The sequence below is a fragment of the Aythya marila genome (assembly GCF_965140915.1).
Source record: "Aythya marila genome assembly, chromosome: Z".
In the NCBI taxonomy this organism is placed as follows: domain Eukaryota; kingdom Metazoa; phylum Chordata; class Aves; order Anseriformes; family Anatidae; genus Aythya; species Aythya marila.
This window is the reverse complement of record NC_139080.1, coordinates 8,563,187-8,589,200: the sequence shown is the minus strand read 5'-3', so window position 1 is coordinate 8,589,200 and position 26,014 is coordinate 8,563,187. Positions and strand designations below refer to the sequence as shown.

Genomic DNA, 26,014 nt, shown 5'->3' with positions numbered 1-26,014 from the left:
TGTGATATCCTCAACTTAAAAAAAAAAAAAAAAAAAAGTAAGTTTCAGAAAGTCCTGGTTACATTACAACTCAAGCAGAGATCCCAAAGTATCCTACTCATAACCTAATTCAGTAGCTTTACCATTTTCCTCCATTTTGGTCAAATCCAAATGCATTTCAATTATTTTAGAAAGTCAGGCTCGTTATTGCTGCTACTGCTGCTTCAGGGGAAGGCACACAAGGTCACTGTTAGGACCACTGAACTGGTCTGGTTGGACTGGACATTCTCAGTAAGCAGCTACTGCTAAAGCTTAGTGAGATTAACAGCAATTCCTCTGACTGATATTGCTGGACAAAAACGAAGTACTAGAACTGTGGAAGCAGCAAGCTAATTTTGTGAATACTCATATGTCTGTGCATGTACATCTGATCACACATAGCCCAAATTATACATAATAAAGCCTCTTGTCCATCCACAACACCGTCCATCTGTAACTTGGTTATACTTCCATATGCAAGTCAGTCGCATTCAAGTTCATCAGCAAGCCTCCACCATTTAGTCCACACCATTCATTATCATGAATACCTGAGGACAGCCAAAAACCACAGAGCCAAACTGCATGTCAAAAACGCCTGAGTTAGGGTTCAACAAACAGTTTTTTCTGGCATTTCCTACTTTCCAGATAGGAAATGAGCATCATGCAGTAGGTTTAAAATGCTACTAAAAAGGAGATAATCCGTGTGAATCTATCTCCCTGTAAGATAGTGGGCAGCGTAAGCGTGACTTAGAAACAGCAAGGTAAGAACATGCTTGAGCTTTGGAGAGTTACAGAAGTTGTCTCACACTCAAACACCCATCACACAGTGTCACTGCATACTGGAGAACTTAAGGGTTTAACAGCTGAACAAAAAATTAAGACTACACTTAACACTATAAAATCAAGAACTTCCACTAATTCCCAGAATATTAACCAAACCTAAAAGTACCTATATGCTTTTAATTACTCCCTTGAACAGACTGGCGAGAACTTTTCAGAGGCACAGTTCTTTGAACTGCTACCCAAGAAAAAGATCATGTTGTATTTTACCTTGTCTGAGGATCACTCTGTGCAAACTCATGGAAATAGAGCCAAACAATGGAAAAAAATTGCAAGCCAACAGTACTCAATCTTTCCAAGTGGAAAGCTTTCCATTTTCAGTCTAATGGCAGAGGTGGGCTGTGCCACAGCTTTTCCTCTTGCCATACAGCAGTGCCTAATTGCACGTATGCCTGTATTTTCAGGTAGCAAGAGATTGGCAAATCATTATCTGCCTTCAGAGCATACACAAGAATCCCACCTGGCTGAGAAAAGCCCTAGGGGAAGAACTAGGAGCTGGCTGCCATCATTACCTTGCCTGCTGCCTCCTGAGGAGAGGCAGCTGCCCTGAAGAAAGTGGTCTGGAGGGGTCTGTGCAGCCCACAGGTGTAGCCTGCCAAAAATCTACATGCAACAGCACAGCAAGAGTCAGTCAGGCACTTCTTAGGCCTTTGAGCCAGAGATCATAACTGTGCTTAGTGTCAGTGAACCAGCATCAGGAGCAGCATCTTCCCTCCCTGTTTGCAGATAGCTTAGCTGTTCTTCCACTTCGGGGACCGCCAGCTCCACATGGGAGCTCTTGAGACCTGCAGCAGCAGTTCCACGTTCTGTTTGTAAGCAGTTCCTTGCCCCTTAGTTGCAAACCTCTGCTTATTAGCATCAATGATACCTAAAGGCAACAAAAATTGAAAATTAAGTGCATGGCGAGAAATTCTCTAGGATCTTGCAATTCAGAGGCTTGTAGAAGTCAGCTTTTGTGCAGAGAGTACCACACATTTTTTTCTTGGCATCAAGTAATATTTTTGTGAAGTTAGAATTATGTAACTGGTAGAACATTTAAATGATCAAGAAATTTCTATTTGCTTAATTTCAAGCTTTCTGGGCACTGGCCTACAGTACCAAATTTTTAAACATGGCACTCATTCTTGCTATCAGACAGGTGAGAGAAAGTTCTGTATTGATCTCCTGCTCTGAAAAAAATTATTCCCACATATTGCAAATTGCTTTGAATTCAAGCAAATCCCTTGGAAGAAGCTGAGATCCAACAATACAGAACTCAGCACATGGTGAAAGACTTACAAAAACCATGGAAAACAATGCCTCAGCCCCCAAATTACTTGAGAAAACTGAGCATAATGCTTGCTTTCCCCCCACACCAGCTTATGTGTCAAGACTTGCTCATTCAAGTAGCAAAAATACCTTCTGAAATAATTTGCCTTAAGAAAAGAACTATCAAACAGCAACTCTAACAATACAGCTAATTTTGCTTGTTTCCTTTCATGTGAGGTATACTCATTTTCATCTACCCAGCCCAAATCACCTCTGAAGGAGCTTTTAATATTGACTCTTGCTCTACATTAAACATGCCTCTCGACACAGCATACTTGGTCAAACTGTGCTTTTAGGCAGTGCTACGTGATTAATAGGAAATTTTACAAACAGGAACTTTGTTACCTGCACATTCACCGAGGGGTTTGCTCACGGCCTAAGCAGAACACTATTCAACTATGAAATGAGAAAACTTGCATTTCTAAAAGACAGAAGTTGTGCTGCACAGGTACAACTGCAGCAAACGTACAAAGCTTTAAGTAAGCCACCAGGAAGCATGTCCTAATAGTCCTGCTACTGTCCTGAGAGCATCACTTTACTAAAACACTCAGCAGTTTCAGTCCCCAGGCTTTGAAGGCTCAAGCATTAAAGTATGACATTGATTTCAAAGCAGACTGAGGGACACATTACCCAGAGACCAACTGGCAATTGATATGGCAAAAGTTTCACCATACAGAAGCCTCAGCCACTGATATCTATCACAACTAGCACCTATCACCACCAGACTGCAGCTTAATAATTTCTGTTGTACTGCTTAAATGCAGCAAATGTGGAAAAAAAGTGACTTGAGGTGGCACAAACAAACTGTTTACACACAGTTCTGCAGACTACAGTGCAATCTGCTCCTCCACTACACAGTTATTGTCTGCAAAGCCAGAGGAACATATTCTCATAATTTCAAGAGCAATTCACATCTAGTGCATAGCTCAAGAGCCTGATACAGAGATCTGTTCCATCACACCACGTTCTCCCCAGCTGAAGAAACAACTCCATCTATGACCTGGCAGGAAATGTTTTATTCTGAGAAGTCTTCCCTTTGTCATTCAAAAAAAACTCAACAGCTGAGTCAGCTGTGAGGAAATCATACCTTAAATACCCTAGGTCTACCCACCTCTCTCCTTTAAGCAAGTTCTGGATAAGTCATGGACCAAAAATTAAGTTCACCTATTGCAATCAAGTACCTGTAGCCCAATACAATCAACTTAGGCCAGAATGCTGGCAGAAACTTTGGTCAGACAACTGACAGGCAACTCCTTGCTGACAGGAACTGCTGGACAGATATTTGCTCTCATCCTGGGACCTCTTTGCAGGACTTAACATCACTAACTACGTGATGCTGTTGTCTCCCCAGCAGGGAACGAGAGGTAACCGGTGCACAAGACAGCTTAACTCCTTCCTCGAGGGTGGTAATCTGGAATTCAAGCAAAGGGTTGCCCAAAATGTTATTCCCAGTCAGTAGCCACAGAAAGTCACTAAATAAGCCAGAGAGTGATGAGGAGAAGATAGCCATGTAGACATGCCTGGACTCATGACACAGCCTCTGCCGCAGATGTGCACCTTCAGCTAACTGCATAATGGGGACAAGAGGTTCAGGACTACTCTGTCCCACGCCAAGCTCCATCTGAAACAGTCGTTTCCAAAAGCTCCTACCCTACTCCTCCAGCCGAGAGGTCCTGAACTACAAAGATCTGCAGCAGAACTAAGCAGGATAGGGTAGTTGATGATATAAGCTTAGCAAAGATAGGTTGTTGAAGTTTTCAGAAGTCACTGGTTTTATTATGGCCTGCACTAAGGTACTGGTATTTTAAAAGCACTAAGCAGGGCATGTTTTCTCCTCAAATTTATCAAATGATACAGTTGCTGGATTGACAACTGAAACCAGAGTCGGCTGAAATGTTAGACCAGCTTTGAACAGCAGTAGCTCCTCTCAAAGAGGTGCAGAGAGAGCACTTCGCTCATTTCAGTGTATTCAGCTAGTTCAACAATCCATAGAGAAAAGTCGTATTTCTCCAAGAATAAATGAGGTGCCAAAAGCTGATGTTACCAGTTCTGAAAGCTTCATGACCATGAATCAAGCATTTGTATTCCCAATCAAGCATGGCTAACACTTCCTTTATTAAACTCACTTTAAATGCAGGTGTTCCTCAAAATATCTGCACTTAACCAAAATATTTTGTACTTTTCTTCCAGCCCCCGGCCTCGAACTACACCTCAAGCAAGTGGAAGAAAATTGTCAAACCCTCACTGCCATGGAATTCTACACAATTACACAATGTAAGTTTTTATTTTTACTATTATTTCAAATTCTACTTACCTAATCTTAGAAAACTAAAAATGTAGAACAGGATAAAGTAAGATATTTAATTTATCAAGCCAAGAAGCCTTAAAGATAGATCAGATACTGATTTGAAGTAGCATTCACCTCAAATATATGAGTATGTCATGAAGTTAACCCTACCAAACAAAGTTTCAGTCTTACCAGTCTTATCTCTAAAATGTTCACTAAGCCAAGCCTAACATATCCTAAGGTTTACCTTAAAGGCTCAATACCAAGAAAAGTCAGGAACTTCACAATCAGGACAACAGGAGTCCTTCTCTCTTGGGAGAAAATATGGGTCTAAAGACTGCTTTTTGAGGAACTGAGAATTTAGGATGTTACCAAAACAAAACAACCAGGCATGGTTCCTCATAGAGAAGACATCAGGAACTCCATAGGACAGGCTCTGGTCACACTGCCTGAAGGGAATTCTCTGCTGCAGAGGGGATGGAGGCATCATGAGACCTCCTACTCTCAAATAGGAGAATAATTTAGAGGAAGGGCCCTACATACAGATCAGGGACACCAAACAGCAGAAGAGCCATCGCAGTCACAGTTCTGGGGTAAGATAAACACCAGCACTCATGCCAAGATCTGCACGTGCTAGAGGCACATCCTCAAGACATTTCACTGGCTGCTTCAGCTTTCTTTCCAAGAACAATTACAAACGCATGGACCAGGCGACTCCTAAACTATTTTGACGCCTTCGTGATGTCTCTGAAAAAAATGATGACTAATCCAAGTGCAGGAAGAGGTGGCCAGTCCATTCCGATGTAGAAATGGCCCAGTTACCAATCCAGGACTGCAGGGACTTCCTGACAAAGTAATAATGGAGGTGAGTCTAAGAATATACATATCACACCTACATGAGTAAGCCAGCCAACTCATTACAAAAGGAAAGCCTCGTGCCAAAACCTTCCCTTCCTTCCAAACAATGAGGCCGAACTGAACGTGACTCAAATCCATTATTCCCCAAGCTACAGGTTATTTTGGTTTTGTGGGACAGAGTGCTTAAACCCTGGTCCAGAGAGGCCAAGAGGCACCGAAGATGCGTGTTAGCCAAGCAAAGAGATCCCCCGAGCTTTTGTTTGGTTTGACAGAAGCCAGAGGGCTCGCTGGCAGGACAGGGAAGATGTCAAAGGTACTGCTAAATCGGTAGCTCCTGGGAGATAGGACCTGAAGGTGACATGCTTTTGCCAGAGCCCAAGTGGCCACAAAGTGCAGAGAGATGCCCAGCACAACACATCCTCCGCTTCACCAAAGGCTTTTGTTTCTTTTAAGGAAAACGTGCCGGCCTCCTTTAACTCCTGTTCCTCTCGGGCGAGGAGGTGCCAGATTTCTCGCCTTCTGCATTTACAAGAGGGGAAATGACAACCACCAAAGTTTTTTTGGGCTCACAGGAAGGTCGAGAGGAATTGAAAGCGGTTATCTACCTTCACCCACGGAGCGCTGCCGTGGCCCTCCGAGGGCCGGCCTCTGAAGTTTGGGGAGGGAAGGGCGGACAACCAGAGGGGACAAAACCACCCCAAAACCCCAAGGCAGAGCGCTGCAGCCACACCAAGCCCCGACAACAACAACACAGCCCGGCACCCCCAACCCACCCCTACGGCGACCATGGTGGTGGTGGTGGTGGTGGGGGGGGGCTTTAAGTAAAAACACAGCGAGTGGGTTAAAAATATTGGGGTGGAAAAAAAAAGCAGAAAATCAAGCAAAACAAGGCCGGGAGCTGCGGCTTCGCCCCAAACCCCCCCCCCCCCCGGGGGCGAGGCCCCGGGCTCGGAGGGCTCCAAGTGACCGCCGGGGGGCGCGGCCCGGCGGGGGGAGGCCGGGACCCGCCGGCGGCGACAAAGAGGCCGGGGAGGGGAGGGGAGGGACGGGGAGGGCCGGGGCCGGGGCCGGGGCGGCGGTGCCCGAGGTGCCGGGGTCCGGTCGGGCGGCGTACCTTGAAGTACCCCCCCTCGTAGAGGGTGTTGGGCGGCCCGAAGATCGCCACCTCCCAGTTGTAGAGGTCGGACTCGTCCACCAGGGTGATGCGGAAGCCCTCGACCGGCTCCTCCTGCAGCGACTTCAGCTCCAGCATCAGCGCCTTCTGCGAGCTGCTCATCTGCTGCTGGGCCATGGCGCGGCCCCCGCCGCCTCCTCCTCCTCCTCCTCCTCCTCCTCCTCTTCCTCCTGCTGCTGCTGTTACTGCTGCTGCTGCTGCTGCTCTGCCTCCTGCTCCTGCTGCTCCTGCTGCTCCTTCTCCTCCTGCTGCTGCCGCCCCTGCCCCTGCCCCCGCTGCTCCTGCCCCGCCGCTGCCTCCCCGCTGCCCCCCGCCCCGCCCCGCGCTGCCGGCCCCCGCCGCCGCCACTTCCTTTTGTGACGGCGCCCGCTCGGCGCTGACCTCAGCGCGCCGCGACACGCCCCCTGCCCTGCGTGGCCACGCCCACCCCCCACGTGGCCACGCCCACTCCTCCCTTACAGCCACGCCGCGCTCCCCTCTAACCACGCCCACACCCCTCGTGTAACCACGCCCACATCGGTGTAACCACGCCCGTCAATGTGTAACCACGCCCGCTCCCCCGTGTAACCACGCCCACCCCCTGTGTAGCCACGCCCTCTCTCCTCATAGCCACCCCTTCCCGCGGCGCTCACGCCCGCTCCCCGCGTAGCCCCGCCCCGCTCCTTTAGCCACGCCCCCGCCCTCGTTCTTAAAGGGACAGCACCCCCCCCCCCCCCCCCCCCCCCGCTCCTCTCGCCCCTGCTCCCCCCCCCTCCCAGCATGGCCGCCATGTTCTCGGTGGTGGCTGCTGGAGGGGGAGGGAGGAGCAGGAGCCGGGGTGGGGGTGGGGGTGGGGGTGGGGGGGGAGAGGTGTTTTCCTACAGAGTCTGGTGTGCACAGAGGTTGTTTTGGGAAGCGGCCAAGTCTGTCCCAGCACCCCATAGCAATCCATAAACACCCAATGGTGATATCAGAGCCATGCTCCCATAGACATCAGTGCTGTTTACACAAAGCTCCACAGGTGCATGAGGTGCCACGGCCAGAAAGTAGCTGGGTTCCTTCCTCCCATCCTCCCCAGGAGCAAAGACACCCCCAGGGGCACGGCGGTGCACACCACAGCTCCACACGCAGTGCTGTGAACTCGAAGGTGAAGACCTCAGACGGTGCCTGCGAGCTCGTATCCCTTAGCAAGCCTTTATGGAATCAGAGAACAAAGCGATGATCCAGAAGGAGGACAAGCAGCACAGCACCACTGCAGATGGCACGAGTCTGGGTCTTGCTTCTGGAAGCATTAATGCACGCACCTGCCTGTCAGCATATGGGGCCACTCAGCTGCTTGCAGCGTGCCTGGCACGGGCGCACGTGTGAGCTGGAAGTCTTTCTCTGGCCAAGACAGGAGAAATAGTGAGGAGGTAACACGGCATCGACAGGGAAAAGTTGATGTGTATTACCTGATACGGAATTAAAGTGGTTCTAACGAGGATAATTTTAATAGTCAAATGCTATAATGAGTTCTGAATTACTTGTAATGTCCCCCAAAACATCAGAGTTACTAGAAGGCTATTTCTGTTCTTTGTGTACTTGTGGTTAAATAAAAACTGTGGATGAAGGAATGTAAAAATCATATAATGATGTAAATGGGTGGCATTGGATTACGTGGAGTCTAGGGATTAAATGGTAAAGGACCTTGAGATGCTGCAATACAGAGAGAGATTGAGGAATGTTTACTTTAGAGATGAGATTAATTAAAAAGATCAAAGCAGTCACAGGAACCAAGAACAACAGGGCACTCAACAGGGACTGTCCAGAAAGTGGGAACTGATAACGGGGAATAGTTAACTTCTCTGGACTGTGGGACTCTGTGCTGCAGGATGTTACTCTGTCCAGGACTCGGTCCTTAACCCATTTCTGCTAATCCATCATTCTGCACATGGCAGAGTTTCTTCACCTTGTGGTGGCCAAAGCTCCTTGGACAAACAGCCTAGAGAAGGTGTGCCTGACCACCCCTCCACCCCTGTGTAGCTTCACCCCCTCTGCCTTTCCTCCACCACCACTCGCTGCTTTCCCACCCTGAGGACAGCCCTAGGGGTAACCATTAGACCTGTAGTCCACCTTTTCCAGACCCATGGACTTTCTTGAATGTGTGGGATAGCTGTCACGGATCTGGTGGTGATCTGGGGCAGCCTGTGCTGCAGGTCGACTCTGAAGTCCCCTCCTGGCACTGGGAGCCATGTCTCACTTCCCAGACCGTGGCCCTGGGAGGAGGCAGCATGCTTGCTCCGTACACCAGCTGTTACCAGGACAAATTTGCCATTGTCCCTGTGGCATGCACAGCTTGCTCCCTTCCCTCCTCCTGCCACTGCTCTCCTTGTACTCCACCACCTCTTCCAGCTCTCCCCAAGGAGGCCCCCATCACCTTCTCCAGAGATGCTCTGTAGCCAGCACTAGTGCCTGGTCCTGAGCCTGTGGCTGTAAAACACTGGCACAGGTTTGCAGAAAGCTGTTTAATTCTGTTCTCACGCCTTCAGCCTGTGGGCTGGACGTCTCGATCACAAACACTTCCACTTTGCTTGCGTGGCTGAGAAGCTGTTTGTTGGAGGAGCTCTGCAGAGGTCAGGCTGTGTCATGCTGGGAATATTTTCTGCCAGGAGCTCAGTCCCATATTATTTACATCTTGGGTTGATGGAGTTAACGTCTTGATGATACGGGATCAGGCTGACTGGCAGGACATGTGGGCCAGGAGCCGAGTGCTCCCTTGGTGGCAGGTGCTTCCATCACTGCTGGCTTTGGCTACCCTTCTTAGTGCCTCAACATCTGGGCCACATCTGGAAGGGCTGCAGGCACGGTGCTCTCAGCAGTGAGAGAAAGCATTTCAGCTCTGCCTGTCACGTCCCATCCATCTGCAACGAGTCTCTGGCTTCATCCCACTTCTTTCCAACCCAACAGCCCCCTCCCAGCTGCCTCATTACTGTTCCCTGCTCCTCAAACCCTATCAGCCCCATTTATGCCTCCATCCCCACCTCCCAAATGTCCAGGTTTAATGTTATGGACAATATCGTTCTCAAATGACTCAGCGCCCATTTCCAGCCACCCCTCCACATGCCCTGCTCTCATTGCGGATGGGTCCAGGGAAGCACCCAACCTGGAGAGCCACACCGTGCCCTTTCCCACTGATGTTACAGTGCAAGGATTTTCGTGCGCTGCTTCGTTAACACCATTTCCCAGCTTCTGAAGAAATGTGGCTTTGCCCAGAGGACAATATAGGGGTGATCTGAACAGCTGGAGCCAAACCCTTTTGGGATAGTGCTTGCCCCTATTTCTGTGGTAATTGAAAGAGATTTCCTTGCAGCCAGCCTCCAATGCAGGCTGAACCAACTCAATGGTGGGAAGGATGGGAGAAGCAGAGTTTGTCACCATTCAGGACTTATCTCCACCTGCTGCCTGTCTCGAATGTTAACGAAAGAGGTAATCATGCAAGGCAGAAAGTAAAGAAAACCCTGGTGTATTCAATAGGGCAGGCTGAAAAATTTCCATCAGGCCTGCTTTTAGAGGGAATACTGATTTTTTCTCCCATTTTTTTTTTCTCTTTTACAAAAACATCCACTTATCACAGGAAATAGAACCAATCGAAGAAACGGAGTGTTGGGAAACCTGGGCACTGCTCTCCCACGGACAGGCACTGCATGCCAGCACATGGGGTTCTCTGTGTGGTATGCTCTGCCTCAAACTTGTTCTCTCTCCATTTTATTTATTTATTTATTTTTTCCTGAAGGAACAGCTTTGCTCTTTGGCCTCAGAAAAGGTGAAATAGGGTTTGATGTAGGGATGTGTGGCTCCAGGAAGGAAGCCTCAGCAGCAGAGGAGAAGGCTACACATGCCATTAATCCAGCTCCCAGACAAAGAGCTGGTCTCTGTAAACTGGACCTTGGATGCCACTGGTGCCTTAAGTAAATCTGAGATGAAAACTTCTCTTCAAGCCCTTTCTGCTTTGTTCTCATCATCTGTATTTAATATCTCTCTTCCTCTTCTCTTTCCTCCTTCCTAAGCACCGCATTCATGAACAACGACAAACTGAGAGTTAACTCTGCTTAGCAACAGCAGAAGTCTGCCACGGGAGCTTTGGGAAGGTGAATGCTGCCTCGGTGTCACACTGGAGGGTTACTGCCCTGTGAGCTGGCAGAGAGAGGGGACAAGAGGTGGGAAAAGAGGGCAGGACCCCCCTACGCTGCTCAGATCCCAGGGTGCAATCAACTCGCATGATTTTCTACAGAGCTTTATCCCATTTATTTCCTGAGTGGCTCTGAGGATGAGACATCTGCGACTTCCTCCGGGGAACAGGACCAGACTAAGCTAAAACACGAAGCCATCTCCTCTACTGCTGCCTCCTCCCTGCTCTGCTCCTCTGCTTTGGCGAGGCACTGGCAGGGACCCAACTTGGGCTTGAATGCTGTCAGATGGATGCTGTTGTGATAGAGAAGGTCAGGCAGGGGTAGGAGCTCTGCTCTGCTGCCCTAAGAACCACTTGTCATCCCCAGGAGTACTTTGTACCTCAAACCAAGGACTCGAGGACTGTGGGACTTGGAAACAGTGCAGGATGCATGGAGGTCCACCTTGTTGCCTTCCTGCACCATGGCAGTATCCGCTTGTCCTAAGCGGGCCCAGACCAGTGCTTCCAACCAGTGCTTCCTATTTGCTCAACCTGCTCCTTCAAACTCCACAAATTGGGGATCAGCTTGCTTCTAGGCTTGCCTCACCTCCCAGTTATCTTTCTTGCTTTCTTTCTTGTTGTTTTTAGGTCTCCCCTACCCCAACTCGTACCTTGGTTCTTCCAGGTGACTGTGAGTACAAAGAAGACAGTGTGGGGACTAGATTATTTCCTCCATCTCCTCCTTGAAGTGCTGTCAGCTGGTGCAGGTCTCCAGCCGTGCTTCACAGAAAATTTTTCCCCATTAACTCCCCAAGCATCTTGTGAGAGGAATCAATGTGCAATCCTCACCTATATATGGCCTGGGTTCAGAAAACAGGCCGAAGTGCTCAGGGGAAGTGACTGTGAATCTCTGAGGATAAAAGTCTGTCCACAGTTCACCTTTTAGCTCTATTTCACCTAAAAATGGGGCAAACGGATCCTCAGGCAGAACTCATCACAGAGATGAAGAGATGTTTTCAATAGGCAGTCAGCGGCATCTGGGTTAACAGGAGCCTCATGCGTCAAAGTAGCCACCAGCAGAGAAATGCAAAGTTTGAAAGATTCAGAACAAAGCAAAGGAAAAATGAAGGGAAGAGAAGGTCTTCAGTATTTTTTTTTTATCCTATTTGATTTGCCCTTTCTCCTGCTTGTTTAAATTTGAATGGAATAAAGTTGTCTTTTTTTTTTTTTTTTTTTTTTTTTTTTTTTTTTTTTCCCCTTTCTGGTCTAGTTTGTTCTTTTAAAATGGATGAAGTCCATCACAGGGGTTTGATAAAAGAGTGCCATGAAAATGCCTGCTGCTGCTCTCATTCAGCTGATGAATAAATTATAAGCACATTACAATGCTATTTCAGCTGTGATTCCCGGGCCTGGGGGTGGGTGCGTGTGTGACGGCTGTGACCTTATGCCTGTCAGACAGTGTTCTGCATTTCCAAAGAGTTTGTGTAACCCACTGTTTGGTCATCTTACACCTCCTGTTCTGGGCTTGGTGTGCAGAAATAACTGAGTCTGCTGGACCGTCTGGCTGTGCTGGCAAGTGTTGTGGTCCACAGAGTTCCCTGATCTGATTTCTGCTCTCCCAAGCAGCCATGTGAGGGGTGTGACACTTTGTTGATGGGAATGTAACTGAGGTGTCCATGCGGTTCAGTTTCTGTGCTGGGGGCTGGACTTTTAGGTTCCTTGAAGAAGGACTGACCTTTCCTCCAAGGTGGGTAGCCATCAGACCTGTGTATCCCTGGTCCTGGGGATAAGTGATCTGGGCTGGGAGAGGAGGGAAAGGGGCCAGAGCCCATGGGGTGGCTGCTTGGTGGGCTCCTGAGTCTGTCAAACCCGACTTCCACCTTCAGAACAGCATCAGTCCCGTGCCTGTGCTGCAGCATGGCAATGCACCCAGTAAGTGCTGGATTTCCCTGCAGTTAATGACCTCTGGTTTTCTTTGCATATATTGTAGCTTTTGCTTGGCCATCCACACTTTGTCAGACGGAGAGCTTGAAGCAAATGGCAGCTGCAGAAGCAGGAGGTGAGAGGGGTGGGTGTGAAGGCACAGAGGGGAAGATGGGGTCATCTTCTGACAGTAGCTCCATGAAAATGCAATGCTAGTCAGGCTTAGCTGAGGATGCACAGCTCAGGTCTTGCCCAGGACCTTTCGGCCTTTTCTTGACTGTTGCCACAATAAATATGAACAGATTCGGAAGAAGGAAAGCAAACTGCAGCATAAGCAACAAGCCCCAGGCACAAGCAGCAGTCTTGGGTGGCCAAATGTCTGAGAGACTCCCTTGGGCACGAAGGTCCAGAGACGGGTCAGGAGGTGTTCCCTTAGAGACTCCACCTCCTAATTCCTAAAATGAGAGGTTTCTCTAAAAAGTGTTTGCAGGGCTCATATGGCAGATGCAGTATCTCACTGGTCTGCACCCATGAGCACACTGTGAGCTCTGGAAAACACTGTGGGGGGTGTGAAGTCCAGCTCAGAAGCATTGGGCTGGACATAGAGGAGGATCATTGCAATGGCCCTGCACGCTGTTCCGTGCGTCCATGCGTGGCTGGGAGGAGTCTGAACATTCCCGCAAGAGCCTGAATCACCACCAAGGTAATTAATGCAAATTTCCCAAACAAGCGAACAAGTCTGGAGAAGCCTTGCTGCCTGGCCTGAATGCGCTGAACGGTGCAGTCATCTTCACCCCAGGGCCTGCAGTCCCTTGCAAATCTGGGAAGAGCTTCTAAGGGGTCTGGAAAAGAAATCAACCAGAAAACCACTGGTCTGATCTCACATGGACTAAACCCTCCAGTGCTGTCCACTTGGGAGAGCAGTGCTCATGCAGCCTGATGAGAAGGCCATGAAGGGACAGGGGCCTGATCACAAGCTTGCAAGGACAAGGGCTCAGGAGGCAACAGCTGGAGGTTGAACCCCTGGCCTCACCATCTCCCTTGCACCCCATGTGCCCTATGGTGGCTGGGATATGAGGTGTCTGCCCAACTTTCTCCACCAGCACCTTTGGCTCTTGCAGACCCTGGGGACACCCTTGTGATGTCCCTGCCCTGTTTGTCTGGATGTGGCTGGGGTGCTGAGTCCTACTAAGGACTGAGGACCCTCTCTAAGAGGGTCCTTGGGGGAGCAGTGTGTGGAGCAGAAGGTGGCTGTGCCCTGTAAGTGCATTGCTACCTCACTCCCCATCTACAGCTACCCCCAGGGGCAGGTAAATCTCCTCCAGACTTGTTTTCCTGCCAGGACATTTCCATGAATTACCACCGTGGTTCTCCATCCTACAGCAAACTCTTTGGCTACACCAACTCCAAGCTCTGGGTGCAGAGTGGGTTTTGCACATCCCATGTTCTTGGCCCACCTAGCACCTCTCAGCATCCTCAGGGTCCCCTGCCTGGCCTGCAGGATGGGTTCTTCTCCATCTCTGAACCTCTGCTGTGGATTCAAGGGCTGGCAGAGTGTGGAAGGAACCAGTGCCAGGATGCATGCCCAATCTGGGCGCTCACCAGGGCTGGTTCCCTCCACGGAAGGCAGAGAAGGCTCCGGTGCTGCCAAAACTATCAGGCTGAGTATTTTACCTCAGACAGCTTTGCTTTTATCTTTGCATGGGTGTCCCAAGGGTGCGGAGGAGGGAGCCAACCCAAGCCTTTGCATCCAGACCCTCATTTCCGCAGCCCAGCTGCTGCAAGCCCCAGTGCCCTTGTTCTTGCCTCTGACGGAGGCTGGGAAGCAGGTGAGAGAGGCCGATGTGTTCCCTCACACCGCAGGGGAGGCGTTCAGCTGGCTGAGCTGGCTGCAGCCCAGCCCTGGCTGGTCCACGCTGTCCTTGTCTCCGAGAGCATCGAGGGGCCTCTCCTTGCTCTCGCCCTGGGGAAAATAAAACACCTCTGAATGTACTTGCTGGCTGGCGGGGGGGACCCAAAAAAAGGCAAGCAAACCGAGCTGGGGGGGAAACTGCATCAAGCAGGGGCTGCAAAGAGGGAACCACGCGGAGCAGCGAGCATCCTGCAGGGACCGAATCCCTCCTGTTGAAAAGAAGCAGCAAAAACACTGCAAAGGGCACACAACTCGGATAAAAGCTTTTCTCCTTCTCAAATGTGCTCTTCTCTTGGCATCCATTTTTAATAGAGCTCCCTCTCTCTCTTTTTTTTTTTTTTTTTCTTCTTCTTTCTAAGTGCAATGCTGGTGAGCATTGCCAGGGCACTCAGTTCCTTCCCTTGGCAGCACAACACGTGCTCAGCTTCAGAAAAGCAGAGATTTCCCTAGAGTGAGGCATATTTTAATTTACCTGATCAATTATGAGCAACAGAAATTAGAAGGGAGAGTTTGGTAACATCATGCCTCACTTGTCCTTTAATGGGATAAATCTGTTTCTTCCAGAGCCACCCCCAGCTGGGCTTGACGTGGTTATAAGACATTTTGCTCTTTTTGTCTTCATATATGTGAAAATACTGTCCCATTCATTCTCCTGTTTGCTTCTGCCGCCTACCCTCCATTTCATTTACCCTCATCAACATCACGTCTTTCCTATAGTATAAAATATGTATACGTACATGCTTCCCTCATATCCACTTGCTGGATGAAAATTTGTGGTAGCTGTCAAAGCGTCTGATACAAAGGCACAATGAAAATACCTTCCTATTACTCTTAATATTCTAATGATTAATAAATAATAGTAATAAGAGGCATTTGGATTATAACCTCGTGTCCAGGCTTCGACTTCTGCTTAGCCCTCAAGTGCTTTGGCACCTGCACTCAGCTGCTTTGGTAGGTCCCTGCCAACTGAGCTATTCGATTTGATTCAATTCGATTCGATTTGATTCGATTCGATTCATTTCGATTTGTTTCGATTCATTTCAATGTGATTCTATCTTGTTCTGCAGCAGAGGAATGAGAGGGGAGATTTGGAAATTCCCACCGCCAGGTCTCGGGCAGGTCTCCTTTTGCTCTCGCCTTATCTCGCAGCCTTCAGGCTCGGTGTGTCGGCAGCTGGTGCTCTATCAAGGCCCTGCACCGTGTGATTTCCCCCCCTTCCCCTATCTCCAGAGCTTGCCCAAGTGGCTCCCACTGGTGCTATCTCTTCTCCCCACCCTTCGGGAGATGCTTGCAGACCTCTGCAGCCAGATCATGTCCTGGGCCACCCTGTTGTCCTAGCCCTACTGCTGGGGCTTTGCTGGTGCACGAGAGAGTCCTTCATCCCTCGGCATCACTTTGCTCTTCCAGCTCTTCACCCCTTACAGAGCATCTCTCTGTCTGTGTGCTCTGTTTATTTGGAAAGGCTTCCCTTGGTCATCCCCATGGGCTCTATGCCCCATCCAGCCATGCTGGGCTAAGCTCCAGGGCCAGATTCATGCAAGTGGATAACAAACTTATCAGGGCCGACGTGGTGTTTCAGTATTGGGCAACTGGGACCGCTTCACCGCCTGCGGTTACCTGATCCCGGCTCCTCTTACACTACAGGGAGGCATTTGCAATGGCAAGTGGGGAGAGAAGAGAATCACAACCAGCCCCGAAAAAAAATCACCTTCATTTTCTTGGCTATAGAAATGATCCATCAAAACCAGTACCTCTCATCAAAACCTCTCATCATATTCACCTTTGGACAACCATGGAAGGATGTCAGAAGGTGCGATACTTCCCCAGAATAGTTCCCTGACCTCCGACAATTTTTGGTGACTCAGAGTCCCTGAGTCAGTGGTGTCTTTGTATGTAATAGTCTTCAGCAGATTTTTCTCCTGTGAATTTATTTGGTTATTTTTGAAGTTGAGTGAATTTTAAGCATTTGCAACATCCTGTGGCACACAGCTTCCCAGTCTAATGGCCTGTTTGGGTGCAAAGTCATTTCCTTTGGCTTGCTTTGATCCTGCCTCCTACTAGGTTTTTTGATGCCCTTATCCTCATGTTGGAGGAGGTGATGAGCAATTCTTTCCTACCCAAGTGCTTTCTTCCTTTCATTATTTTACAGGCTCTACCATAATGTTTCCCATGCACATTTCTGGGGGACAGGAGAGTCCCATCCTGCACAGCTGTCCCTTCTATGGATGCTGAGACCTTAAGCCATTAGGATCACCTGAAGACAGCTTCCCTTTGGTCTCCATCCCTTTCATGACAAGCACCATGAGTTTCAGGTGCACCTCCATGGATTGTCTAAAAGACAAATCAAAGAAAATGACCCAAAATGAGATGTCACCACCAAGGTGACTTCAAATTGTCCCTTGTCTGTGCTTTATCCCTTGGGTGCTACTGCTGTCCTAAACTTGACTGCATGACTGGGGGAACCCAACTCAATTTGTTTGCTCACACACACAGGACACAAAAAACCCTTGAGTGATAGCAGAGCACACAGAACAGTGGCACTTGCTGTTCTGGGGGTTTTAGGGTTTCTGTGGGGAACAAGAACCCATGACAAGAGCCTCCACACCCGCAGGACTGCTGCCAACTGTTTCTGCAGAGGCAGAGCTTTCACGCCTGGTGTCTGCTAGCACCTTCTTGTCTGGACCCTCCAGTGGCTAGTAATGAGTTTGGTCCAATTTGGGTCCTTTTCCCAGCTGAGCTGCCTGATCCCACAGAGCACCTCTGAAAGGCCAGCATCTGGGGGTGAAGCTGTCTCCGTGGGTTCAAAGGAACAAGGAGGGATCTGGCAGCGACAGGCAGCGTGGTTGCATCATCTCTGTTTCCGTGGGAAGCGAGAGCAGAATGGGAACTGCGAGGGAGCTGCCTGACTGCCCGTGCCAGCCCTGGCTCAGCTCTCCTGCACCCTGGCAAAGCCTGCCACTGCTCTGCCTCAGTTTCCCCATGGGGTGAACGAGGAGGATGGGGCACAGTGGTCTTGAAGGGCCATTGGGAGCTGGGACAAAGACAAAAAGAACTAGACTGGTTCAATCTGAGCTAGGCGTGCAAGTCACCATCATCATCATCACCCTCACCCTGCCAATGTTTTCCCTTCTTGCCCAGGTGGTCCCTTTGCCCTGGCACTGTTCGCTCCAGCTCAGCTTTGTTTGCACTTCCTAGCCCCATGACAGCCAGTGCCACTTGAAATGAGGGAAGGATGGAGGGATGGAGGGGGCACCGGGTGCCTTGGCACTGGGAGGTTTAAGCCATGGGTAAATAAATGCCACATTTGCATGTTCCTGGGTCTCTCCACTACATCCAGTCTCAGGAGCTGCCTTGGAGATTGATTTTTTTTTTTTTTTTTTTTAATGGAGCAATATTCTGCTGGAGGGAGATTGCTGAGGGCTGTTTTTGTGGGATCGTGGCAAAAAAAACATCACTGACAACGCATTGCACTAATGTGAGAGGTCCGAGCTTCACGGGTCCTTCCCCTCCCTTGGTGTCCCTGGTGTGATTTTTGGAGGCTGCAGGTTGTTTCTTCGGATCAGAAAAAAAAAAAAAAAAAAAGGAAAAAGGAAAAAGAGAAAAAAAAAAAAAAAAAGGAAAGGTTTCTCCTCCCTGTTGCTATGTGTAAAGCCCACAGCAACAGCAGGGAAATCAGGCAGACTTGCTCTCTAGCCTGTCACAGAAAGCAAGCCAAAAGCAAGCAGAAAATAAAAACAAGGACGCAAAACCATCTATGCAAAAAGCAAACAGGCAATTTAAAAGGAGGCAGATGCTGCTAGTGTGCTATGAAATGTGTGAGCTTGCCATCAGCTCTCTTTGTGCAATTCAGGTCACCCAAGTTTTGCGATAAAGCTGTCGGAGCTGCTGGCTTCGGGCAGTCACCACCAGTACATATGGATTATTTAAGTCACAATCAGTATGTATGGATTATTTAAGCCCTCTCTAATTTTATGACCTTTTGGGTATTTTTTTTTTCTGTTTGTAAGTGGAGCATGTAACACACTCTCCCAGAGCACAACCCACTTGGGACGGCTCTGGATGTTGTGGGATCCTGAACCCCGGTGCCGGGGACCTCGCACAGCTCCTGCACTGCTGATGCTGAGATTTGCAGTGTGTGCTCCAGCAGAGTGGGCAGGTGAGACTTCTTGAAGCAGGTCACCATCCTGCCATGTCATGTGTGACAGGGGTGCTGGTGAGACGCAGCAGGGGACCAGCAGCCCGTCCTCCCTATAGAGACCTGAGCCCTTCAGCCTGTCACTGTAGGGGGACTCAGGGCTGGGCACTTGAAATTACTTTAAAAAGGAACTAGAAATGACTTTAGAAAGAACAGAGGCCTGTTTAATCCCACAGTGAACTGCAGCTTCTGTGGGGAGAAAACAGTCCCCACCTCTCCCAGGAGAGGAAGCAAGGTCCTTGGGTGGCCAGACCATGGCTTTCTGTGGCCATGGCGTGGCCAAGGGGGTCAGGGGCTGGATGCAAAGCTCTGGTGGGGAGTGTTCCAGGCAGGAGCTGGCTTTGCCTGTGGGAAGTGTGGGACATCTGTGGGTGATGCTGCGGGACCCCCATGTCCTAGCCCATCTGGTTTTGGTTGGGGGCCCTGTCCCCTTCCTCAGTGTCACCTCTATGTACCTGCATGCCGGTGGCACAAAAAGGTGGGCACATGGGTCCCCTTAAAAAAAACAAAACCAAAACTAAAACCAAAACCATAAACAACCTTAGGAATGATGGCCACAAATGAGCACCAGGCTTTTTGTTTTGCAAAACATAATGGTATGGTGGGCAACACCAGCCCCCTTTAATCTCCTGCAAATCCCAATATTTGGACACCAGAGATCCCTGTTGTGGTTTGGTGCTGCCACTGCCCTCTTCACACCCCAGGGGAAAAGTCACCTTGAGAGGACAGCCCTGCTCCACCAGCATGGGTGAACCCAGCAAGAAACAGGCAGAAACAGAAATAACCCAAATAGGCATGGGAGGAAACTCAGCCCTAGTTATTGGTCCCACCAGCACTGTTATTTCACGGGAGATATTTCTGGTACCTCCTGCTTATCCTGGAGTGTGGCAGGAGGCTGTGTGCCCCTGCGCAGTTTCTATCTGGGTGGAACAAAGAGATGGGCTGTGGTTGCCCTGGGAAGGGCTGGTGGCCATGGACCTCCTGGGATTTGGGGTAGGACACAGCGTCAGGTATTTGAGTTACTTGGCCGAGAACAGCTGATGATAGCCAGGGGCTGTGTCATGGCTTCTTTAGTGCAATTTAGCTGTTTTTAAGGAAGTATGCATGTTGTTTGGGGGAGTTCTGTCATTTGTAAGATGCCGTGCTGACTGCGGTGTCCGGACAGCTGCTGGTGACGAAGGATTTCCCCAGGGGCATGCTGATGCTGGCTCTCCCTCCACCTGCACCTCCTAGGAAAGCATCAGCTCAGGGACACCACACCAAGGAAACTGCCAGGCTCCAGGGGATGGAGCCAGGGGACAGATCCCTCCCATTCCCGGGTGTGGGGCCAGGGCACGGCCAGACAGAGGATCCTGTGGCTTTTTGGGCAAGTGGGAGGTGGTTGTGGAAGGCGCACAGCGCCTGTGAGGGCGGGCACAGGGAGTGGCATGCTGTGAAGTAATTTTTGATGATGATTATTAGTATTAGCATTTAAGAATGGGGCGTAATTAATGACTCGCCAGGTGCTGAAATACCTTGTTAAATAGTCTCTTGCAGGAAAGGCGTCACCTGCACTGCTGCAGGGCTGGCCGGGCCGCCCCGGGACAGCACGTGTGTATGTATATGTAAGTGTATATGCTGTGTGTGTACGTATGTGCTTTCAAAGGGAGTCTGTTTTGGGGTGGGGGTTACAGGGGGATGCCATGGCACTTCCACTGGTGACACCCGTGGGCATCCCAGCCACCCACCCACAGCTGCAGCTCGCTCCCTGGTGGCACAATCCCTTGTCCCCTGTCACTCTCAAGCAGCACAGGGACATGACCTTGTGGGCAATGATGATTAAACGAGTTTTACCAGCCCTCCTAAAAATGCCAAGCAGGGCTGTAATTACCCCCACCCTGAATCAGAGGGGGCCCGACCCCACAGGTATGCCCACAGCAGCCAGAGGTGTCAGGCAGTGAATCGTGGGGTCAGGACACAGGGAAATGGAAATATGGGAGAGGAGCGGAGCTGGACCATGGGATTCTGGCACATCAGTGATGGGAGGGAAGGTGAGGAAGGAGCACTCCTCCAGATCTGTTTCTTTCAGAAGCACAGAGGATGAATTCCTGCTGAGGTAGGAGCTGACACCGTAATTCATGCTCAGTAGAGTCACGGGGCCAGTCCACAAGAATTACTTGCAAAACTGGCTGGGAGTTAGGCATCTGTGCTAGCTGGAAGTCATTCTTTGCAGGTGATGTCGGGATCCGAGGGAGTGCGGGGGAGCACGTGCACATAGATGCACAAACAATGTTTGTGTACCCACCAGTGGGGCAAACCCAGGGGACCTGACCTGGGCTGATGAGATGGAGGAAGAAGTGATTTGGTGTAATAATAAACAAAAAATGCCTCTGTCAATGGGTATGTGAGGGATGCAGCCCTTTTACTAAAAGGAAATGATGCCCTGCTCCAGGCATGGACTCAGCACTGGGGTTTGCTGGGTAGAGATGCCATGCAGTGGTAGCAGGAGGAAGCAGGGCTCAGCAAGGCAAAAACCAGGCACTGGTGGAGGCCTGAGTCCCAAATCTGTGACCTCCCACTAGGGGACGCATATGGGATGGGCCTTCAAATACCCTGACAACCCAAATCTAGCTGGACCCGAGTTTTGGAGCTGTTTCCGCAAAGGCACCATCTTAAAGGGAATATTTCTCCTGCTCCAGTAACCCACTTGTAGGCTGCAGCCAGCCCAGCCTAGCTGTCCTTGCTTGCCTAGCCTTGCAGGAGTTTCCCCATGCAAGCTGGGCTCTGCAGTTTTGCCTTGTGCTCTCTGCAGATTACATGTGGGATGCCCACCCTGACAAACTGTGAAGTAGTGCACCCCTGGCTGCTCTGAGCTCATCCTTCCCGGGAGCACACTGGCAATGCTGCCTGTGGCCTGACTCCTTTGGGAAACAAAGCTATTTTCTGTGTGTGTGGAAAACTTCAGGCGTAGTATTTTTGCAGTAACTCAGTTTGGTCAGAAATCCTCGTGCCAGAAGCCACGCTCAGCTCCTCCTGAACCACCTGAGGCACCACTTGGTAGGACAGGGCTGTTACACCCAGCCCATCCATGCGGTCAGAGCAAAACCATCTCTGCTGTCTGCCAGGCAGATCAGAGCGGGCCCTGGGTCACCCCTCGTCCTTGATTTTAGGGCTGTTTGGGGACCAAGCTGCTCAGGTGAAAATGTTACGGTGCCTCCTGCTCCAGGCTGGGTTGAAAATCGCAGTGGGATGATTTTTGTGAGGAAGGGTTGGCTGTTTTGCTTGGAAATTAGGAACCAGCAGAGAGCTGCAAACACCAGCCTGAGCACTTCAACAGGATGAACTAGGAGCAACACACTAATTATGTGAGAAAAACACACAAAACCCTGTTCTGGGAGAACTTTAGAGATGGACAAAGCTGAAGGAGACCAACAGAGGGCTGGAGCCAAGCTGAAGGTGCCCCATGGCACTGGGACTGTGGCAGTGATGTGACTGGGGGTGGTTTGTTGCAAACTGTATGTAAGTTCATGAAAACTTTAGGGTGTGTAGGGGCATTAAAGGTTTTTATTTAAAGGCTGGACGTGGTGCTTGGGGACTAGTGGGTGACATTGGGGGTCGGGAGATGGTTGGAGGACACCATCCTGGGGCCAGCCTTGGTCTTGCGGAACACCTTTAGTGACTCTGTGACTATATGGTTTGACGTCTGAGGGGCCAGACCAGACCACAACATCCCCACAGCTCTGCCCTCAGCCCCATCAAACCCCCCAAAAACCCAAAAAACCCCAAACTGCCCCCTTTTTGCCCCCCTCCCCACCCCACAGCACGACCCGCCGCAAAGCGACGACGAGCCGCCCCCCCCTCACACAAACTTACCGGGGGGGGCGGGACGGGAGGAGGAGCCGACCAATCAGAAGCCCGAAGCAGTGCGTACGGACCAATGGGCGGGCGGCGGGCGGGCACTAGCGGGGTGCGCTGCGCCACGCGGGGCGCTGAGGAGAAGGAGGCGGCGGCCATGATGGCGGTGAGGGGGCGGCCTGAGGGGGCCGGGGGCGGCATGAGGGGGGCTGAGGGGGCCGAGGGCGCCCGGCGGGGCCGGGATCAGCGCCCCGAGCCCCGGGGCCATGCTGAGTTCTCCCCGCAGGGCTTCAAGGAGCCGGCAGAAGCAGCGGAGGCGGAGCAGGGCTCGCAGACCCCCGGGAGAGGCGCTGCCCGCGGTAGGAAGAGGCCGGCCCCGGCCCCGGCCCCGGCCCCGGCCCCGGCCCCGTCAGGGCGGCTGAGCAGGGCCGAGCTGTACGAGCCGCCCAGCAGCGAGGAGCTGAACCGCCTGAAGGAGACGGAGGATCTGTTCCACTCCAGCCTGCTGCGCCTGCAGGTGAGATCTGCCTCTCCTGAGGGCTCCGGGGGGATTTTGAGGGGTTTTGGGGGGATTTTGGAGGTTTTTGGGGGGCAGCGCCAGGCTGTGAGCAGGCTGCGGAGCCCTCCTGGCCTGTCCCCTGCAGGAACTGGGCTGGGGGACAGCGGGCATGGGGCAGGGACAAAGCCCAAGCTTCGTGAGACTTCCAACGTGTTCTTGGGATCTCAGTTCTTGTTGTCACCCCACCCCCAGTTTTTTGCTTCATTTACTGCTTTAAAGCTGAACGTTTCCAGCAGGTGGTTGCAGTGTGTTGGGAGTGTGAGTGCTGCTGTGCGGTGATTGCTTGTCAGGGAGTAACACTGCCACGTGCACCCGTCTGCTGCAAGACTTTTGAATGGGACAGGAGGGTTTTTTTGTGTTCCAGGAAAACAAGCAGCCTGTGTGAGGAGGGGGTGCTACATAAATAGTGCCTGGTGGCCCTCACACCTTTGGTTTTTATAAGGAGCACCTCCGATTTCCTGATTGCTTGTTAATTTTGGTAGCAGGATCTCTAGGACCTCATTCACGATGTGAACTTGCAGGGTTGCCTCTTGGAGCTGGCACTTTGTCATGCAAAAACCTTTCTGAGAGCAAAGCCCGTGACTGTCATTCCAGCTTTTCATGGCTGGGCCTCATGTAGAAGCCGGTGGAATGGAGCTGAATTCCATTTAGCACTTCACAGGAGAGGGCAGGAGCTCCTGCCTGTGGGCTGGCTGGTCTTCCAACTGTGAGATGAGTTTTTGCAGAGACCCAGGTGTTGTCCAGCTCAGCTTGCTGCCTTCTTTGTCTTCTCACCATCAGTGGTGCAGTTCTAGTGTTGCAGCTGCTTTTCACGGTCCCCTTTCCCCTGCAGATTGAAGAACTTCTGAAGGAGGTTACTCTGAAGGAGACGAAGAAGAAGAAGATTGATGCCTTCCTCCATGAAATTAACAGCCTGCTGAGCGCCATCCCGGAGACCTCGGAAAGTGACGTAGGTCCCAGGGGGCTGGGGGAGGCAGCGAGGCCCCTGTGTGGAGCAGGCTCTGCTGAGGACAGAGCCAGTTCCCCATGGGAACTTTAGGGACAGAAAAAATACTGCCTTGCTTTACGTTGGCGGGGTCTTCAAGTTCTGGGTGCTGGTGCCTGACAGCTCAGGGCAGCGCTGTGTGGGAGGAGGGGTCTTGCTCTGTGCCCATCTGCTCTCGGTGATGCTTACAGCCTTTATTTCTCCTGCCTGTCCCCAGCTCACCGACCAGTCGTGGCTCCCCGGGGACGTGAAGGTGCCGTTCCTGCAGGTGCCTTTCGATGTGAAGGGCAAGTTCCGCTTCCTGCCCCCGGCCCAGCTGAGCGTGGTGGGCAGCTACCTGCTGGGCACCTGCATCAAGCCCGAGATCAACGTGGACGTGGCCGTCACCATGCCACGGGTGAGTCTGGCTGTGCCTGAGCTGAGCCCCATCTCCTCCTGTCCCCTGTGGTCCTGTCCCTGTCCTCGTGATTCCTGACACGGACACACAGCGTGGCAGCTTCTGTGAGGAGCTGGGGGGTGAGGCTTCAATGCTCATGCTGTTCAGAGTTTCAGTGGCTTTGGTTTTAGCTCCTCATGATGATCTTTGTGCCCTCTGCCTGGGCTGAACTTCTCCCATGTTGCTGGGGAAGCAGGATATTCTCTAGCTTTCAGTGCCATTGCACTTCTGCCCCTGCTGCCAACTCTGTGTTAGATGGAGCCTCTTATTTGCAGGCTCTTACCGGCCTAGAGCTGCCTCCTGTTGCTGTCCAGTGTGGCTCTGATGGGCTTTGAGAAGATGCAAAGCCCTGTTAGGCTGCACAGCTCCTCTCCGTGATCCTACAGCCTGATGAACCAGCAACAGGGCAGCGTTCCTCACTGACCTGGAGCTCTCTCGGGTTGTAGCTGTGTGTCAGAGATGGGGGGAGCTGTGGATGTGGTACCTCGGGCTTAATTGGGCTCTGTGTGCAGGAGGGCTGAGATTCCCCTGTCCCTCCCCTTGCAGGAAGTCTTCCAGGACAAAGACAACCTGAACCAGCGCTACCACCGCAAGAGAGCTCTGTACCTGGCCCACATTGCCCACCACTTCTCCAAGGAGAAGCTCTTTGGCAGCGTGAAGTTTGCCTACATGAACAGCAGCCACCTCAAGCCCATCCTGCTCCTCAGGCCCCAAGGTAGAGCCTTTACCTTCCTCCAGCAGAGGGATCCTTGCAGTTGGTGATACATTTCTCAGCTTTGCTCCCAGTTCTCCCTCCCCTCATCCCTCACCCATCCTCATCCTTTGAGGTCTCTTCCCTTCCTATGGTTCCTGAGCCTCCTCCCCATGCCTTGCTGGCTTGCCCACCCTCAGGGGGGAAAGCAGACCCTACATAAACACAGCTCTGTCTGGCACTGTCCGGTTTCCTCACCCCTGCTCCCTGTTACCTTTGCCCTCCTTTGGTGCTTACAGGCAAGGACGAGAGGCTGGTTACTGTGCGACTTCACGCCTGTCCTGCCCCGGGTTTCTTCAAGCTGAGCCGCTTCCACCCTAGCAAGAACAACGTCCGGACAGCCTGGTTCATGGAGCAGAGCGCCCCCAAAGAAGGTAGGGCTTGGGCTGGGGGAGCACGAGGCCGCTCGTTGCACCTGGAGCTGGGCTCGCTGCAGCCCTTCTCTGCGAGTGGGAGGCTTGTGGTTGGATCCAACACGTTACCATCTCCTTGCACAGGAGCCCCTGAGCCGCCCACCCCACACTACAACAACTCCATCCTCTGCGACACGGTGCTGCTGTCCCACCTGCAGTTCTTGTCCTCTGCCGCCACCGACTTCCCGGGCATGAAGGACGGCATCGCCCTTCTCAAAGTGTGGCTGAACCAGAGGCAGCTCAGCAAGGTGAGGGCTGGGCTGGGCTCTGTTCATGTGGCCAACGTGCCCTTGGCCTCTTCTCCCTTCCTGGGGTGGAAGGGGGATGGTTTGGCCCCACTGGGTGGTTTGCTTGGCTTTTAGTGTCTCACTGAGCTCCTGTTGACTTGTTTCCAC

The 26,014-nt window shown here is 51.4% G+C and overlaps 2 protein-coding genes across 2 annotated transcripts in view; one reads left to right on the top strand and one right to left on the bottom strand.

The window, feature by feature from the left end:
- The window catches only part of UBE2R2 (ubiquitin conjugating enzyme E2 R2), a 52,693-nt gene extending 45,977 nt beyond the window's left edge, over positions 1-6,716 (bottom strand). Inside the window, exon 1 of the mRNA XM_082783398.1 lies at positions 6,426-6,716. Coding sequence (XP_082639524.1) covers positions 6,426-6,602 — 177 coding nt within the window. The 5' untranslated portion in view covers positions 6,603-6,716. The remainder of the gene's footprint in view (positions 1-6,425) is intronic.
- A 15,904-nt stretch (positions 6,717-22,620) lies between these two features.
- The window catches only part of NOL6 (nucleolar protein 6), a 28,688-nt gene continuing 25,294 nt past the window's right edge, over positions 22,621-26,014 (top strand). Inside the window, exons 1-7 of the mRNA XM_082783319.1 lie at positions 22,621-22,641; positions 22,762-22,992; positions 23,867-23,983; positions 24,237-24,416; positions 25,002-25,170; positions 25,446-25,580; positions 25,704-25,867. Coding sequence (XP_082639445.1) covers positions 22,633-22,641; positions 22,762-22,992; positions 23,867-23,983; positions 24,237-24,416; positions 25,002-25,170; positions 25,446-25,580; positions 25,704-25,867 — 1,005 coding nt within the window. The 5' untranslated portion in view covers positions 22,621-22,632. The remainder of the gene's footprint in view (positions 22,642-22,761; positions 22,993-23,866; positions 23,984-24,236; positions 24,417-25,001; positions 25,171-25,445; positions 25,581-25,703; positions 25,868-26,014) is intronic.